This window comes from Pelodiscus sinensis, chromosome 1 (genome assembly GCF_052426305.1).
Source record: "Pelodiscus sinensis isolate ZL-2025 chromosome 1, ASM5242630v1, whole genome shotgun sequence".
Classification (NCBI taxonomy): domain Eukaryota; kingdom Metazoa; phylum Chordata; order Testudines; family Trionychidae; genus Pelodiscus; species Pelodiscus sinensis.
In genome coordinates this window covers 91,260,392-91,279,826 of record NC_143052.1, presented here as the reverse complement: position 1 = coordinate 91,279,826, position 19,435 = coordinate 91,260,392, and the positions used below count along the sequence as shown (strand labels likewise).

Here is a 19,435-nt window from a genome sequence, read left to right as displayed (position 1 = left end):
CCCCCAGTTTTGTTCAATAAAGACAGATTCCATTTTTGAACACAATTGTCCTTTATTTTGTACATCAAGAAGAGGGGCTAGGGAAGGGTAAGTGGAAGGAGGTGAGGGAGGAATGGGGTATGCGCCCCTGATGGGGAGGACTGGGCTGGCTCTGCAGGCTTTTGGGGTGGAAGCTCTCCTGTAGCCCCCCAATTGCCCCCTCTCCCCAGATGGCAGCCTGTGGCAAGTGCAGCCGGTCTGATGGCCGAGTGCTGTGACGTGCCCAGTGTGGGTACTCCGGGCAATCCAAGCCAGGACTACTTTGCAAGCAGGGCACCCCTGAGAACTGTCTGTTCGGGGTGGGGATCGGGACCCTTTAAGCACAGCCCTCGGCTAGCCTGACACAGCATCTCCACGCTCTAAGTCCTCCTCTGATGCCCTGCCGGCACTGCTTCCGGCCATCCTTAAGCCCGGTTCAGGGTCCACTTAATATGGACATGCTAGTTCGAATTAGGAAAACGCTAATTCGAACTAGTTTTTTAGTCTGGATCCGTTAGTTCGAATTAACGTTGTAGTGTAGACGTACTCTTATTGATTAACAGTCCTGGTTAACTGCAACAACACCCCCACCCCACGCTCTGCATTTAAGACATGGAACAGCAGGCTGGGCTCAGTCCAAGCCCACAGGTCTGAGTTTTCAAATGAAGAGTAGGCAGGGGAGCCACCTGCCACCCCACACTGATGCCTCTGATATAGAGGCAGCAGCACAGGGCAGCAGCAGCTCCTGTCCACAGAAGGCCCAACCTCCCCGCAGAGGCTGTTGCATCTATATCAGAGGTAGCAGTGCAGGATGGCAGGAGGGAGTCGGTTTGTGCGGGGAGCCATTTTTTAAGTTGGCTCCCCACATGGACCGACATCTACCTGCCGCCCCGCCCTACTGCCTCTGATATAGCACAGAGCTGGGAGCACACTGGCTGCTGGCTCTGCCCCTGGGGGGCATTGAATAACTGTGTAACCACTAAGAAATGTAGTGGTTCCATGATTATTAAAATAACCGCTTTCTAATATCCTTAATCTAAATCTGTTGCTTTTTTTTTTTTAAGTTCTGCTACTCGCTTTTCTGGTTGCAAAGGAAACCCTCCAAAATGGGAATCTGAGCAGTAGTTAGGTTTTTCGGATAGATGGCATATACGATATACAGTGTAAAAATAAGAGTATAGCCCACATAAGTCTGACTGTTTTGCTATATGGAAAAAAAAAACCAGAATGTCATCATTTAGGAACTGGAGGCAGAATTTGCATGTCCAGGCTGCAGGGAGGTGCCTATCTTTCACAGATGGTAAGGCTTAGCACACAACCCTCTCCTAGGCATCTCTTTTATTGGGCCAACTTCAGTTGGTGACACACTTTCCAGCTGCACCAAGGTCTTCTTCAGGACTGGGAAAGGTGCTCCCAGCATCATAGCAAAATGCACAGTGGAACAGATAATTTAGCACAAGCAGAAAGCACATATTCTAAAGCCGTGGTTATTAGGGATGTAATAGTGTAGTTGATGAAACGATTAACTGGTAAGCAAATGCTTAGTTAATGCTACTGGCTATAGACATCCCAGCCCCCATTCTGCCCCTCTGCCAGTAAATATTTTAGCATGCTTGCCAGCAGCTTCACTCCCGGCTCACACCAGATCCAGGGAGCTACCCCCACTGCAGCTCTGCAGTGTAAGTAATTTAGGTGCTGGCAGGCAGGCAGGCAGGCAGCCCAGCTCGTGCCAGGTCCCCAGAGATACCCCTGATGCGACTCTGCACTATTACTGCAGAGCCACAGGGGGCGAGGGGTAGCTCCCAGGACCTGGCCCGAGCTGGGACTGAGTACTTGCAGTGCTAACCCTTATCAATTAATCGTATAGTTGACAACATTTGTGTTGACTACACAATTAACAAATTACATGTTTCTTAACATTTCTAGTGGCTATTTGGCTTGAACAATGTGGCTAGTTTGCTATAGCAAGTAGCCACTGGAGTGGCTATGCTTCAGAACAGTTTGGATACCACAGTTCTAAAGGGACCATTCATGGTAGTGCAACCCATTAATACCTCTGCAGTGAGAGGACAAGAAGAGGGCACTAGAGGGTTGAAGATGGTTGCAATAAGCCGTAAGTTCAATGTGTATTCAATTCCTGCTTTTTGAATGACTAGCAATGATTAAGCTCCCAGGCTCAGCTTTTGTAAGTGCTGCACGCCTTTGAGCAGGAGGACTGACAATCACACGATATCTGACCTATTTGGTGAAAAAAGTGTTCACTACCGCAAAGCTGATGTTCTATTTTCCTGGCTGAGTTAATTCAAGAGCAGAGTGATTGGCTGGTTTCACCCAGTTGTTCCTGGGGCATTTATTACACTGGATAAAGTGCACTCTACGTTGCCATAGGCAGGTATAGGACCTATAGATCTTGAAAGGTATTACGGGATGAGGTCTGATGCTGCTCTGAGTTGATGTGTACTGGCTTTTGAGGAGCTTGTCTGATGAGGAACTGATGAGAAGAGGTTGCGGAGGTATTTATTTTAAGACAGGCACCCATCAAGTTTGGATTGTACAGGTTGAACCTCTCCAGTCTGGCACCTTCAGGACCTGACCAGGGCCAAACCAGAGAATTTGCCAGACCACGGGAGGTCAATATTGTCTAGCAGCATTACCAATGCTTCCACTGCTTAGGGGGCTCTTAGACATTTAGGCATAAATTAGAACTAAACAACAGCACACAACAGTGAGAGCCAGGACTGGTGACTATAAATAAACTTTATGAGACTGCAGGAAACATGACCACACCCACTGTACATGGACATCTGGCTAACTAAAATCATGCAGGTCCATGGATGTTGCTGAATCTGAGAAAGGCAGACTAGAGAGGTTGAACCTATAGCTGTTTGTAGATATCGCATTTGAGATCCAGTGTGGGCTGGTAGGCGACAAGTAGGGAGGGTGTTATTTCTGTATTGAAGCAGGTCCTGTCTGGCTATTTAGATGGCCTATTCCAAGAGTCAATTGTTTGGGAAAGGCAGTTTTGAGTGTGTTAAATTGTATATTCCTAACTCCATCCTCAGAGCATATTCTGTGGTAGCTGAGTATCTAGCTGTAGATAAGAGTTCTAGTGTCTTTGGGGTGGTCATTGCATTTATGAAGGTAAGCGTGTTGAGATGTGGGATTCGTGTTGTCTGTAGGGTTCCATTGGTAAAGTTGAACGTGGTGTCCAGAAAAATTGATGCTAGTGTGGAAGTGTTCCAGAGAGAGCGTTTAATGGGCATATGGTAGTTCAAGACATGGTAGAAATTTGTGAGGGACTTTAAGCTTTCTGTCCAGAGATTGAAAATATCATGTCTCAGTTATTCAGTAACTCCTCAATTAACATTGCCATGTTGTGTGACAGACCCACGCTAGCTGGCTGCTGCAGTCTAATAGAGGGCAGGTATACAGAGTGCTGGATAAACAGTTTTCTATTCCCTGAATAAGCTCCCATGGTCTGCTGCCTCAAAATTAAGGCAGGGAGACACCAGAAACTAGTTAATAGTTATCCTACTCCTTCAGGCCAATCAGACACTTGCAGCCAATTAAAGCCTGGGGTGCTGCTTTAAAAGGTTTCCCCCAAGTCAGAAAGGCAGGGGAAGGAGAAGAGGAGGAAGTGAGTTTGTGGAGATGCTGAGAAGGGAAAGATTCAGTCAGGTACCAGAGGAACACTTGAGGAAGTGGCCCAGAGAAAAGGCTGCTGTCTTGGAGCTAGAGGGAAAAACCCAAGCAGTTATTGCTGCCTAGGGTCCCTGAGCCAGAAGCCGGAATAGTGGGTGGGCCTGGGTTCCCCCCCCAACCTCCCCACACCACAGAAAGAACTAATTCTAGGAAAAGGAGATCCAGGAATTACAGAGGGATCTCTCCCAGTGATGAAAATAGCTCAATAAGCTGTAACCCTGACCACTAGAAAAACATAAGAAGCAGCGTAGAGCAGCCGTGGCCAACCTGAGGCTTGCGAGCCGCATGCAGCTCTCCCCACTCCCGGGTGCGGCTCGCAAAGCCCCCTTCCCTCCTGTGGCTCGTAAGCCATCCCTGCGCCCCCCAAAATGGTCCTCTCCTCCTGGCCCCCTGTGCTGACCTGGGCAGGGGAGCTGTCCAGTGCGGCCATGAAAGATATAGAATGAAAAATGGAGTCGGGAGCCTGCTGTGGCCAAAAAGCCTTAAAACACGTTTAAATGCATTTTCTTAAAGGGGCAGAGCTTTCTTTTTCCCGCCCCTCGACCGAACGCAATCCGGGGCTCCTTTTAAAGGGGCAGTTTTTTTCCCTCCCCCTTGGCAACTTTGCCCCAGCCTTTGCACTGGATCCACTGCTATCTTGGCTCTTTGCCCAGAATGGGTTCATGTGTAGAGGGTCACAGTGAGCCTCTGAGACATATAATCACCACCTAAGGAGCGCAGGACCCATGGGAAACAGCCAGAACTTTGCCACAGTTGCTTATCTATAGAGCACATGCTCATTTAAAGTTGTGCAAAGCTCTCTGATAACCTTGTTTAGCTGTCTGCTTTGTCCACTACTTGCAGGATTTTCTGGAAAAGCAGCCTGGCCTTATGGGGGCTTTGAAGCATTGGGGGCTGCATGCCCCTCCCCAACAGCTCCACTAAGTTCCTTCTAAGGGGAAAGTAGGGAACCTTTGTTGGGTTAGGGGCCACTGACCCACCATGAAAATAAAAATCAGTCATGGGGAGGCACACACACACAAGAAGGAAAAGAAAAAAAAAAAAAAAAAACCACCTTCACTGACATGGCCCCAACTGAGATGCGGGGGGGAAAAAAATAGACACCTAATGTCACAAGGCAGGGGAGCGTTGAGGCTCAGGGTTTCTCATCAGGGCTGGATTAATTTTCTGGGGCCTGGAACTAGTAGATTGTGGGCCCCCCCAGGTAGTAGGATAGGGACAAAAATGAGGGGTTCAGTGTGCAGGAGAAGCTGCTGAGGAGCAGGCTCAGGGTGGGGGTGGTCTGAGCAAGAGGGAGGGTGCAGGAGCAGGTTGGGGGTGCTGGGTCTGAGAAGGAGTGGGGGGTGTGCAGGAGCAGGCTGAGGATGGGCAATTGGGATGCCTACCTGGCATAGCTCCTGGGGGCACTAGCAGCGCTGCACCACTATTCTTGCAGGTGCAGCTCCCCTGTTGCTCCCACTGGCCACTATCCCCAGCCAATGGGAATGACAGGAGTGGAGCCTGCAAGCAGCACAGGGAGAGAGCTTCCCTGTGCTGCCATAGGGAGCTGCTTCTTTCCTGCTGCCAGGAAGAGCCTGGGGACCAGATGCAGCCTATGGCTTCCCTTCACCCAGCCTGAGAAGCTCAGGGTTCCCTCTCCCCATAGTGAGGAGATAGCACTGAAGCTCCAGACACATGGGGAGTGCTGAGGCTCAGAGATCTGGTGTGTGGCTGGAGTGCCAGTATTGCCTCATCCCACTGTGTTGCTGAGGATGGAGGTGATTTGAGCCTTGCAGGCTGGATGAAAGCAAGCCACAGGCTTCCCCATCCCTGCTATAAGGTATGCAGCTGGGAAGCTGCAGTTCAGCTGCCCCTCCCACCCTCTGCCTTGGAGCTGCTTCCAGGAGCCTCCTGATTGCTAGGAGGGGGAAGAGGGTGCCAATGCTCCCCCCCCCCCCGCTTCTCCCCCCCCACACCATCTTTACAAAGCAGGATATCACAGCTAGACTGCTGTGGCTGAATTTTCTGGTCACTAAAAAATTACTGGTGGGGAGGGGGTACTGGTGGGGAGAGGAAAATACATGTAGCTTAGCATTAACTGATAAGCATCTGCTTATCGTTTAATTGACTACGCTATTAAATCCTCACAATGCACTCCCTCTCTAGAACACACTAGGGATGTTAAATATCGGTTAATTGAATAGTCACATGACCTCAAATTTTTATCGGTTAGTTGACTATTCCATAGTCCCTGGGGGTGGAGCCAGCAGCCAGTGTATCAGAGGCAGTGCAGAGTGCCAGGCAGGAGCTGGTCCACGACGGGAGCTAGTTTAAAAACCAGCTCCCCTTGTGGACTGTCTGCCTGTCGCCCAGTGCTGCTGCCTCTGATAAAAAGGCAACAGCACGGGGTGGCAGCAGCCCCTGTCTAAGGGGGGTGGTGTCTGAGCTCCTAGACCCGGTGCAAGCTAGGGGTAGGTTATAGATCTGGCATGAGCCAGAACTGAGCCAGGCTGCTGGCCAGCCTGCTAAAAAATGTACTAGTAAGGGTAGGGGGTGGGAAATGCATAAATTATTGGCTATCTGGAAGAAATTCAAGACGTTATATTCAAAATAAAAATAGAATTTGGTGACTGAAAACAATATTGTTTTGAGATTATCTTGCTGTGTGAATATTGGCTTGTAAGGAGTAAAACCTTAAAGCTCCAATCCTGCACTCACTACCACAGAACTACTCAGAGTGAAAAATGGGCCACATCAAAGTTAATGGGAGTTTTGCCATTGACTAACAGTCTATAGCATTAACTTATAAGGTTTTGCTTATCCATTAACCAGTTAATTGACTACACTATTACATCCCTAGCACGTGTAGCCCACACCCCTAGGCTATGTCTACACTCACAGCTTCTTGTGCAAGTATGGCCGTCCTTGCGCAAGAAACTGCAGAGCGTCCCCACAGCCCACCCACACTTGCGCAAGGAAATTTATAGTACAGCGTAGTAAGAGAGGGCTTCTTGCGCAAGAGCTATGCTCTTTAACAGGTGTAAGCCCTCTTGTGCAGGAGCTCTTGCGCAAGAGGGCAGTGTGGACGCTCGGCAGGGATTTCTTGCACAAGAAAGCCCTATGGCTAAAATGGCCGTCGGAGCTTTCTTGCGCAAGAGAGTGTCCACACTGCCATGGGAGCTCTTGCGCAAAAGCACAGCTCGCACATGGCAGTGTGGACGTTTTCTTGCGCAAGACTTCTTGCACAAGAACCCCTGCGCAAGATGCCGCAAGTGTAGACATAGCCCTAGTGTGGTTACTGAGCAATGCAAGTGGTACCTAGACCACAGCAACATTTAAGACCAAGAAACCTCAACAGCTTGGGTTGGGAGCCAGCTGGCCTTTAGCTCAGAGGGTAGAGGCTCCTATACTCGGCTCCAGAGGTCTCAGGTTCAAATTCACCTGGTAGTGGTTACAGACACACAAACACTCCTTGGCACTGTACAACCATACATGGCATCATCTACAGGAGAGACTGGTGCACTCCAATGGGACAGGGTGGGTTCATCATCATGTTCAGTTTCTACAGGGAACTGTTTAAAGCCATTGCCATGTATCTATTGTATTTCCTCCCTTCTGCTTCAGTCTATGCTGCCTCTAGAGCTGGGGTGGGGAACCTCAGGGCCAGGGGTTGGATGTAACTGCTGGCTTCCCTGGATCCAGCTCCAGAGGCTTAGTACTGGGGATCCCATGCTGGCACTCCAGCCCCCCGTGGGCTGGAGCACACAAAATCTACTAGCCTGGATCCCACGAGGCCCCACTAGGCTCTGGTGTGCAAGGGGAATGTGGGGAGTGTCTTTCTTCTTAAGCCAGGGGATTCTTACTTGTGTGTGGCTCCCGACCCCCCCAAAAAAAGTTTCCTACCCCTGCTCTACAGCAGGAGGTTACATTACCATGTTAAACCTGGGGGGGGGGGGTTCAGCCAATGAACTAGCACTTTAGTAGGAAGACATTCACTGTAAAAAATATTCCACCCTCTGACTCCACCATGTATCTCAACCAACTTCACAATCATTGTTGTGTACAGTATTACATAGTATAAGCATTAAACAATTTATGCATATACTGCCTAGACTGCCTTTTGTCTGCTAAAAAAATGAAGTTCACAGTAGCCAACCCCCCGGCACATTTTCATTAATTTTTATGGTGAAATTAATGGAGTCGCTTAACAGTTTTGCTTAAAGCAGAATTTTTCACGAACATTACTACAACTTTACACAAGGAGTTATTGTATCATCGTTGTTTCATAGGGCATTTGCTTTTATGGATCACATTCTTAGGCTCCTGACTCCCCCAGTCATTGTGTTAGTGGCCTGGGTTCCCAATTTGGTTTTGTGGAATGCTGTGCTGTTCCCGTGACTGTCTAGGCATCTAAAAATTAGGTGTATGTGTTGCGACACCTAGTCCCTTCATGGACACCACCCCTACTTAGCACTCCTGGCTGAAAGACAAGATGAAGACAGACACTTTCTGCTCAGAAGAGCTTTCAGAGGGCATCAAGTCTTTCAGGAGAGCATCAGCTTTCCAGAAAGCGTACCAAGTTGCCAGGCACTGAATTTAAATCCTTAATTTTTGCCAGATCTGTATATAATCATTATGGGCTTTTTAGCTGAAAGGCACACAGTGACCAGAGGTCAGGCACAAAGGATCTAGGACACGGAGGCCACATGAGGAAAGGGGAAGGCAATGTAAGGTTTGCTGGTGAGGAAAGGTGAAGACTCCTCATTCCTTAGACCCCAAAAGCTACCACAAGTCTAACTCAGATTCCAATCTCATTCATGCTCGCTGGATAGAAAGGTGGACATCAGACAACACAATTTCCATTCCCCCACCCAAATGCAGTACTAATAGCTTGAGCAGAACCAGGGCTAAGGGAAGAAGAGAGGCACCAGACAGGAGAGCTCCATACAGGAGATTTGTGGGAGATAGCTGGCTCAGACATAGCTTTTACCAGTGCTTTTTTTACTAGTGCTCCCAGGGCCAGCTTTGTTGGAGAAAAGCGAGTGCTCCCCAAAAAAGGTGACGGTACGCTGTACCGGTGCATGCCATCACAAAAAAGCACTGGCTTTTACCAGTCAGTGATTAGAGATAGAGACCTAACTGGTCATCTGCTCCAGCTCCTCTCAGGGCCACATTAATCTCCAGCTGCACCATTTATTCTGTCCAGTATTAAGGTGCTCAAGCGACACATCACTTCACCCAACAATTAGCAGGTTATAGTATGGGGTATTCAGGATGGAAATGCATCCTATGTTTTCTGTGCTCAGTTTTATCCCATTCCTCTGTTAGGCCTCCTCTAAACAAGTCCTCTCCTTTTCTTGGTGTTAACATCCTCAAAATGCTTGACTGTTTTAGCAGCACACAGATTGCTCTGGAAAAGATGTACCAACGGCCAGTACCTTATGCACACAATTCTCCTCAATGCTTGTTTCTTCAGCATGCGGGTCTAAATACACACTGCTCACCCATGACTACCAGAACCAGCACCCACACATATCTGACACATCTATGTCCCCCTCTGAAGAATTCCTGCTTTGAAGCTTACCCCAAATGCCTCAGCCAGTGCAGTTGCACCGTCATTCTCCAGACGGTTCCTACCAGCCACAAATATTTTCAAAGCAAGAGGTTTGCCCGTGGTGCTTGACTTCCTGTGACACTCTTTCAGGGCAGCTGCTAAGATCTAGAGAGGACATTAACAGCTTTACATTACTATAGCATCCCAGAAATGGTTTATGAACTCGATATATAGGAAACATTTAGGACACCACTGAAGTGAAGGTGCTTCTGTTGTGGAGCACAGGAACCATTCTATACCACCAACTTTACATAACATTAACAGTGGAGTCACTTGAGAGGGAATTTTACATCATGAAAATGCAATAATCCTGTTACCATGTCTATACAGAATTCGGGGAAACAACTCTGGCTCTTCAGTGACTATGAATTGGCAAGGCTTTGGTTTCACACGTCAAAGAACATCCTCCATTACAGCCAGACTCAGGCACTGGGCGTGGACAGAAGAACATCATTCTCTTGTGCAGGTATTGGGATAGGCCAACTTGCATCTTCGACATGTCATGAGATCAGTATGATGGCAATCAAGACAAGTTGGACCCCTAGCTTCCAGCACCCAGTCTTTAAGGAATGACAAATGCAAGAGAGGAGGGATTGAGAAGCGTCGCTCACCTTGCCACCTCCAATGCCCATGCCACAGTTGTTCAACTTGAGCTCCTGCAAAGTGAAACAGGCAGGACTCTTCAGCAGTGCCTCAAAGCCCCGTACCCCATCTGGCCCAAAGGCATTGTCACTCAGGTCCAACTCCACCAGCTGGGAACCTGCGGTGATGAGTGCCTCTCCAAGGGCAATCTGTGAGGAGACAAAAGGATTTGGTTTTTAACAACATAGCTCCACAGGCCCATCTAGACCATAAGCCTATGCTTCAGAAGAAAGAGCACATCTCCAGTGCACACCGTACATTACACAATGCTCCACAAAAGGAGAGGGAATCTTTTCCGATTGCCAACGCAGTTTGGTTGCGCCCTCAAGCATGAGATTTGATGCGGTTAGCTGAATTTGCACAGCTGTAAGTACTAGAGACCATGAAGTTATCCAGGCCTTTTTAAACGAAGGCTGCAGGAGCCATACACATTTCAGAGACCTGCCCAAGCACCAAGTTTCACAGATGCAAATATAGGTTACTTAAAGGAGCAATATTTTTTGATTATAAGATCACAGAAGACACCTCATGATTCACCTCAGGATCATTCTGATTGTTGCGCCTTCAAAAGGGTATCCTTTTATTCTGGAGTTCTTGATTCCTACCCATATTGTTATTCCTCCAAGGAAGAGCTGCTTTTCAGGAGATCAGCTAGAAAGTACTTATACAATTGCCTCCTGCCCATCATCCCAGAGATAGAGGGGAGAGGGAAATCCATACATGCTCATGCTTTATCAGCAAAGTTATGCTTGAATATGGGTCTCTAACAGTATATTGATCCATGGAAAAGATGTACAGTTTCAATGTAAACACAAGGATGGAGGGAAGACTAATCACAAGTCAGGCTTCAGACCCAGTTCTCCCACTTACCAGAGCAAAAGGGATCTCAGATTTCAGTCTCCCTGTGAACATGTCACTCCAGTAACACCTCTAAAGAGAGAGAAGAAAAGAGGATATGACCGTCAAATCAGCTGCATACGCAAAGGTCCCGTAACCTCCTGCACTCCACAGGGGAATTGATATATTAGAGCTTACACTTTTGGTGCCTCTCCTCATTGTACCAAAAAGAGCTATATAGTTTACTTCACTCACCACGGAACACCATCATTTCTGGGGTAGAATTCAGCGACTGTTTAATAGTGCACAGCAATACCACAAGAACTAGGGACATAAGAGAAGATTACCACATACAGTGGAAACTGAAGGATACAGAATGAGAATTTCGTCAGGATATGGGAGCCTAAACTTATGAGACTGATGTTAGAAACCTCAGCAACCACGAGTGGTCAAGGCCTCTGGTTTGTGTTTCATTGAGAGTTACCATTGCCATGGCACAGTACTCTCCTCAACACTAAGCAAGAGTATTTCAAGGGAGAGAGAGCATCCTGATGAACCTCCATTGCTATTTCCTCCAGCATTTAGAGTTTTGCTTAAAGTCTTTCCCAAGTAGGAAAGATCTGATGAGATCACAACCCTAAGAGGCCACACTGCATTACCGGAGGGCTCCCCTCCAGTTTACACAGGACAACGCAGGTGTGAGACCTCTCTCATGACTTTCTTATTTCAGCTATGGAGAATCGCCTATGGCTGATATGCAGCATTTCAGCAAGTGTTAAGCCAACTTATGATGTCCTGAGGGTTCGCTATCCCTTATTCATACACAAGCTTAGTATTCCTGGGTCTATTCTTATCTGCTAGTGGGACAAGGAAAGAATTTGAAGGTTGTATTACTCCTGCAGGGACATGTCCAGGATCAGTGCTCAAAAATAGACCGACCTTCAGCATCTCATCAATATTTCCTATCTTCCCCTTCTGTACTACTAGAAGATCTCACCTTGAGCTCAGCTTTTTTCTCCAGGGCTTTGGCAATGACCTTTGCTGCCTCCACACCCACTGTGTTGCCTTCTAAGCGCAGGGCTTCCAAGCCATCAAATTCCTCGATTTCCTTAGACACCTCTTTGGCTGCACAGAGCAAGCATAGTTGAGACAAGAGAGAAAAGTTAACACCGTACGAGGGCAGGCTGAAGAGTCTCTCTTCCCATCACTATTTATTTTCTCCAGCCTCCGGGACTTTTAACCACAACTAACATGGTTTTGCACTTCCAAAGAGGGAAAGAAAGATGATTCTTATGAAAATTAGTGGGAAATATCAGTCAGTTTTGAGTACAATCTATTTCCAGGTGTGCAGTACAGAATAAAATTCTTATGTGCTTCAGGGATTTATTCCCCCAACTGCCATTGCAAGACAAAGACATCACTACCCCAGCAAATGCTTTATCCTAAAGAGAGGTGTACAGGGGGAAGAGCACTCCAAGCAAACAAGAAGCTGTCTGGGACTGAGCCAAGAACTGAAGCACTCTATCTTAGAGAGAAGAGGATTGCACAGGCAGGCAGGTGAGCCCTGACCAGCGCTTGTAAGGTATTGATAGTATCCCTTGGCATTTCAATCATTCCGAAAGTTACTAGTCTTTCTGAAGCATTTATAGAGTAGGAGGAAATTCTCTAGCAATTTAAAGCATCAATGTGCGTGTAAGGACAATCATCACTCCCAGAACAAAAAAAAAAACCTGACAACTATCAGGGAGAATCAAAATCAGTTTCTCCAGCTGTAGCAGTGATGCTAGACTAGTGTGTTGGGGGAAAGGTGGGAAGTGGTTGCCTCACTATCAGAAGTCCCATTTCTCAGATGGCTGACCCTGGCACCCCCCTGCCACATTACATAGACCAGAAGGGGGTAAAATATGGCCTGTGGGCCAGGTCCAGCTCACCACACATTAGGATCTGGCTTGCCATGATTCTCAGGCCACTAACATCCCATGGCCCAGCAGGACCCTCAGACAGGCTCCCTGGCTGCCGTGTCCCCACACACTGCTCAAAGCAGCTGGCCGCTGGGGCCAGAGTGTCTGTCTCCAAGAGGCATGCCCCTTGAGGGGTAGAGATCTCTGTGCATTGCCCCCTTCTGCAGCACAATCCTTGCAGCATCCACTGACCAGAAAGTGGCCAATAAGAGCTGCAGGAGCCGTTTTTGCCTGTGCAGGAAGTACACGGAAACCCCTCTGTCCCTCAAGTGACATGCAACGCAGAAAGACACACTCTTGTCCTACCAGCCAGCTGTTTTGAGTGGCTTGTGGGACTGCAGCAACCAGGGAGCCCGCCTGAGGGTCCTGCTGGGCTGCCAGCCAGTAGCCATCTATGGTAAGCACATCCCAGCCAGAGCCTGCACCTGGCACCCCACCCTCTCTCTTACTCCCAACTTCTTGACCCAGGTCACAGCCCCCTCCTTCACCCAAACTCCATCCCCAATCCTACATCCCAATCCCCTAGCTCCCTTCTGCATTCAACCGCCATCCCAGACCCTGCACTCCTCCATTAACAGTGTAGAAAAGTGAAGCCTGTGACCTTTTACCAAATTCTTGTAGTGCCCTCCCATCAAAAAATGATTGCCCACCACTGACGTAGATTCTCACACATTGAAATTAGCGGTGTCAAGACACCTTTGGTTAGGAAGAAGTTCATGACACACAACTTTGGGATGGCATCACCACTCATCCCAGGGGAGACACTGCCCCAACAATGTTTCTTCTTACCATCTTCAGCAGTGTTGAGTTTTAGGCTCTTGCCTGCGAAACTCAGTTGCCCTCCACCCACTTGAGCTTTGGCAAGTGACTCTGCTAGCTTAGTAATGTCCTCTGACGCCATTTTCTCCACTTCACCAACCTCCAAGACGTGTTGATTTAAAGGAAGTACACTGTCAAGATAAAATAAATCCAAAACCTCAATTTGAAGAAACACAGGTTAAATCTCTACTAAAAATAGCATTTCAGATTGCCAAAAAAAAAAAAAATAAAAAAAAAAAAAAAATCAAACAAAAAAACCCACAACAACACTATGTTAATATTCTAGTTGATTAAGCTTAAAAAAAAAATCTAAGCAACAATCATGACTGGATTGGTCAGTTTCAGTATTGAGATCCTGCAGGGAAAAGTTTTAGCTTAGTCATCTCGAAATTATATATAACATTTTCCTGCCATGCAACAGAATGATGTCATCAGGCAGTTGGCGAGTGTAGCAAGAGGTGGACACAGCCCCATACTTATTTTCAATGAATAACATTGCAAAAGGCAGCTGAACTACCTGACAACATCCCTTAAGACAGGGGTTCCCAAACTTTTTGACACGGGGACCCTCTTCTCTCTTCTCCCAGCATCACCCTGTCCCCCCTCCCACTGACACCTCCCCTCCTGCCCTTTCCCTCATGGTCTGCACTTGGCCCCCTGGCATTTGTCTCTCTCTCCCCCACACCCCTGTCCCTTGGTGCCTTTCCCTCCCAAGCCCCTTCTCCTTTCACCCCTTTCCCCACCCCTCTCCTTTCCTCGCCGCCGCACGAGCCGGTTCCCACCTTCTCTTTCCCCATTGCAGGGCCAGGGTCCGCGCTCAGACCCCGGAGGCCAAACCCGGAGCCAGCCAGGCCCCACCACATGCCTCGCGCGGGTTTCAAAACCCCGGGCCGTGACGTCACGTCCTCCCCACCCACGTGCAACGCCGCGCATGGGCGGCAAGGAGGAGCCGCGCGCGGCAGAGACATCCGGGGCCAATGGGACGCTCTGGGGGCGGGGCCGGAGAGGACGCGCAGGGGCGGGGCCCACTCCAGGCAGAGCCGGGGAGAGACCCAGCTCCACATAGCGCTGGAGCAGGGCCCGGCTCTTAACTCGCCGGCACTTCCGGGTGCAGGGGCGCGGGGCCCGATTCAACCAGATGGGTCAATCAGCCTAAGGGCCAGCAGCCACCAGGCACGCTGAGGCCCGGCATTTTTTTCGGGCCGCGGACCATAGTTTGGGAAACGCTGCCTTAAGACATTACTCTGTTTACAATACAGTATTCCTTTCTCCCCAAAAACCATGGCTTTTCAACACAAGCCATTGTCCAATCCTATGAGTTGCTCTTCCTCTGAGCCAGAGTTAAACACGTTTTTTTTTCCTTTTCCCTTGCAACCCACCCGGTACTCACGTATCAGCATCGTTTTACTATCAGATTTAGTTGCTGAATACCTATCACAGAGACTACATGGGTGCAGAATACAAAAGCAACTACATTGTACATTATTATTTACTAGGGAAGTTAAAATGTATTTATTTTGGTAAATGTGTATGGGTACACATTTATACCAGGGAGGGGAAGGACGGCTCGACGGATACAGAAGCAGCACCCGGGGAGGGTTATGTGTAATCGTGAAGTTTTACTGATAAACCCAGGCTTTTACATATTTACACTATCACATCTCTGGTACTTATCCAGTCTAGCTGTAACTGTAACAAGCAACGTGGCGATTTTCCACCTTTTTTCCTGATGGACTGTGCAAAATTTACCACGTCAGGCAGTGGAATAGTCTAAGATTCTCTTGGATTTAGGGATGTTAAATATTGGTTAATTGAATAGTTGAGTAACCTCATGAATTCTTATTGGTTAGTTGACTATTCTATAGTCCCCAGGGGTGGGGCTGGCAGTCACTGTATCAGAGGCAGCAGTGCAGGGTGTCAGGCAGGAGCTGGTCCATGAGGGGAGCCAGTTTAAAAACCAGTTCACCTTGAAGTCCAGCTGCCTGTTGTCCAGTGCTGCTGCCTCTAATAAAGAGGCAGCAGCGTGGGGTGGCAGCAACCCCTGTCTAAGGTGGGTCTGAGTTCCTGGACTCAGCACAAGATGGAACTGAACCAGGCTGCTTGCTTGCCTGGCTCCTAATACACTTCAAATAAAGAACCGCAGCAGGAGTAGGTACTGGACCCGGTGTGAGCCAGAACTGAGCTGAGCTGCTGGTAAGTCTGCTAAAACATGTACTGGTAAGTGTGGGGGGAGGGAAATGCATGTAGTCTATAGCATTAACCTATAAGCTTTTGCTTATCGGTTAATCGACCATACAGGCAGTCCCCAGGTTACGAACAAGATAGGGATGTAGGTTTGTTCTTAAGTTGAATTTGTACATAAGTCGGAACTGGCGTCCAGATTCAGCCGCTGCTGAAACTGACCAGCAGCGGCTGACTACAGGAAGCCTGAGGCACAGTTTCTCTGCCCCGGGCTTCCTGGAATCAGCCACTGATCAGTTTCAACAGCAGCTGAATCTGGATGCCTCGGACAGAGCAACTGGGGCGCTGCCGGGTAGGTCCCTGCAGCGCCGCACCTCGGCGCTGCGGGGACCAAACCGGCAGCACCCCAGCTGCTCTACCCCAGGTGTCCCCAAGTCAGCTGCTGCTGAAACTGATCAGCAGCTGATTCCAGGAAGCCCAGGGCAAAGCAACTCTGCCTCTGGCTTCCTGTAGTCAGCCGCTGCTGGTCAGTTTCAGCAGCGGCTGACTTGGGGACGCCTGGGGCAGAGCAGCTGGGGTGCTGCTGGATTGGTCCAGTAGCGCCGAGGAGCGGCGCTGCGGGACCAACCAGCAGGGCCCCAGCTGCTCTACCACAGGCGTCCGCAAGAAAAGCCTGCTCTGCTGGGGGGGGGGGGGGGGGGGGGGAAGGGCGCACTAGCTGCATCCCCCCCCCAGCAGACCAGGGAGACGCAGGCAGTGGGACCGAGGCGCGTCTGGGCAGTCCCGCCGCCCGCGCCCTCCGGGGCGAGAAAAGCCCCGTTCGTAAGTACGGATCCGACATAAGTCGGATCCGTGTAACCCGGGGACTGCCTGTACTATTACACCCCTACTTTGATTGACTCAGTCTTCTGATCTTGCTTGAATATGTTTCATACTATATTAGATAATTCTTCTTCATTTGGTAATTGCACACGAGGCTTTTGTGGATTCTTAGTAGGGCTGTAAAATCCCATTTAAAATGTTAACCAATTAAACTATATGTTAACTGGTTGACTATATGTTGCAGGCGGGGGGGGGTGGGTTGGAGAAAGAGGGGGACACTTGAGCAGCCCCTCGGATGGCCTGCTACACTGCATCATGAGGCTGCTTCAGCCTAGCCAGGCCCCAGCCTGGTGCGCCGTGGGCAGGGGCTGCTCTGGCCAGTCAACTGGTTACCCCGGTAAATATACCGGTAGGGCAATGCTTGCCAGGTAATTGATTAACCCTCTATATCCCTAATTCTTAGCTCAGTTTTGACTAATGAGTGGCCTAAGTGATCTCAGAAGTTTTTCTCTCTCAGGATATGTCTACATTACAGCAACTACAGGTTCACATCACTACTCGACTTCCCAATAAGCATATGCTTATCGGGTAGCTGACTAGTCACTTACATCCCTAGTGCTGGGAATGGTCTCACATTGGACTGCTTCCTGAGTCTGCAGATTTGGGGAGGGGGGGGGTGGCTCTGTCCCTGTGCTGCAACAGGCTGAAGAGACAGGCTCAACAACATAGGCTCACAGCTGTAAGGGAAAACAGGCTTTGTGATGTCTCAGCACCTCAGGCGACAGACCCAAGGTGGAGGGTTGCCCAACCCATCACACTCACCCCAGAATGACATAAGTTATACTGAAGCAATCTGTAGTGCAGAGATAGCCACACTAATAGATGATCTGATAATAGCTATTACCACACACACACACACACTCCTCCGTCTCTCTAATATCCTGGGACCCACAAGGCTACAGCACCACAGGAAGCTGTTTGCCCATCTGCTTGCTCGGTGACACACTCCGACCGCCCTCCCCCCGACTTCCGCGGCTGCTCTCTGCGGTTACGGCTCCCTGGCGATGTACTCAGGGCGCGACGCGCCAGGTGAGGCTGCCCCAGCGAGCCTCAGTGATGCAACAAGCCTGGCTGCGCAGCACAGAGTCACTCACCCGCCCGGCCCGGCGGCCGAGCCCAGGGGAAGCGGCAGCCACAAGAGCAGCGCGGCTTGGGCCGGGCCACGCAGCAACCGGGCGGGACTCGGCTCCCGGAGCGCATGGCGCGGCGGGCAGGGGGCGCAGGAGCAGACGCCCGGGGCACCCCCCACCCCGCCCCCGAGTCGGGGGGCAGCCAGGAGGGGACGCCCCCGCACAGTCGCTGGGAAACCCCGCCGGGGCGCTGCGCCAGGAGGGGCCCCGCGCACACCGGGCTCGAGAAGCGTCAGGATCCCGCTCCCCGACCCCGCCAACTTCCTGGCGACCCTACAGTAAACAAGCCGCGCGGCCCCTGGGCCCGCTCACCTGCGCGCGCTGCCGTCGGGTGTGGGTCGGACGCGCCCGGCTCCAGCCTGTCACGCCGAGGCCGATGGCGCAGGGGGAGGCGGAGGATTTCAAACCCGGCAGTTTTGTTTTCCCGGCTCTGATTGGCTCGCGAGGCCTCTCGCCCGCCCGTCGCGGTGGCGTAGGCGACAGTTCTTCCCCGTGCGGCATGCTGGGAATTGTGGTTTCCTTGGAGACCCTGGTGAGGTTTGATGCGCGGCAGAGAAGACTACGAGCCCCGTGATGCATTGCGCTGGGGGCTCGCTGTGCCGTGGAGCAGGCCGGGAATTGTAGTTCCACAAGAGAAGAACGCGGCGTGGACTATCGTTCCCAGGATGCCTCGCGCAGCGCCGGCTATTAAAAGGGAGAGGGCGGGCAGGCGAGGCAGAATCGGAGGTGTCGTGGGTTCCTGGCTGTGCGTCACTAGGAGTTTTGTTGCGGTTTTCGTTCAGAGTGGGTAGCAGCTATTTCCATTCTTGTTTGAACCTGCCGGTTCCACAGCTGGGATGGTTGCCAAGCTTTGAACTTGCAAGTCCTGCAGCTCCATGTGACTGTCAAAGTTTACCAGAAACGTTTGGTACACACACAGCCTGTGCATGGATGTGTTGGGATGCAATTAAATGCTTTGATGTAAGTCATTAGAGAGATGAGAGTGTGAGTCACTAGCAGACCAATGTCTGTTGTTAAAAGAGAGAAGTGTTCAAGTGAACACAGTGATAGAGATGTAGCTGTGTTAGTCTGGTGTAGCTGAAACAAAATACAGGACTATGTAGCACTTTAAAGACTAACAAGATGGTTTATTAGATGATGAGCTTTCGTGGGCCAGACCCACTTCCTCAGATCTGAAGAAGAGCTCTGTGTATGTAGCTCAAAAGCTTATTTCTCTCACCAACTGGAGTTGGTCTAGTAAAAGACATTATTACCTCACTTACCTTATCTCTCTAATATCGTGGGACTGACATGGCAACTTCAACATGACATACTCTCTTATCAGTCTATAAAGAACAGAAATGAGAAGTCAGACTGGTTTTAAGACTTACTACACCCTGATGCTCAACTTTTGATAGTATTTGTTCATACAATGTTATAAGTAAATCAGATTATTTTTCTTGTAATATGTGAAAGCATTTTCTCACTTCTGTGCACACTTTATATTTGTTTTATAGCATGCAATGGTTTGTTGTTAAAATAGAATTAACACAGAAATTATACTAATGGCATTTTTTTTACAAAGACATCAAGAAAGAGTGGTTAGATGAGGTGATGTGTTATGATACTTATTGATTATGGTTGTAAGTAGATATGGAACCAGTAGTAAGGCTCAAGAGATATCTACTGGT

General features: G+C 49.5%; 1 protein-coding gene across 4 annotated transcripts in view; it reads right to left on the bottom strand.

The window, feature by feature from the left end:
• The window catches only part of RANGAP1 (Ran GTPase activating protein 1), a 36,046-nt gene extending 17,833 nt beyond the window's left edge, over positions 1-18,213 (bottom strand). Inside the window, exons 1-7 of one of the 4 annotated variants that reach the window (XM_089781047.1) lie at positions 17,398-17,550; positions 17,184-17,312; positions 13,543-13,703; positions 11,790-11,917; positions 10,826-10,885; positions 9,925-10,104; positions 9,284-9,418 (exon numbers count right to left, since the gene is read on the bottom strand). In XM_089781047.1, coding sequence (XP_089637173.1) covers positions 9,284-9,418; positions 9,925-10,104; positions 10,826-10,885; positions 11,790-11,917; positions 13,543-13,703; positions 17,184-17,302 — 783 coding nt within the window. In that variant the 5' untranslated portion in view covers positions 17,303-17,312; positions 17,398-17,550. Of the gene's footprint in view, positions 1-9,283; positions 9,419-9,924; positions 10,105-10,825; positions 10,886-11,789; positions 11,918-13,542; positions 13,704-17,183; positions 17,313-17,397; positions 17,551-18,077 lie in introns of those variants that run through there. The other 3 variants (XM_075936259.2, XM_075936276.2, XM_075936269.2) reach the window with 3 other exon arrangements.
• Between the last annotated feature and the right edge of the window lie 1,222 nt (positions 18,214-19,435).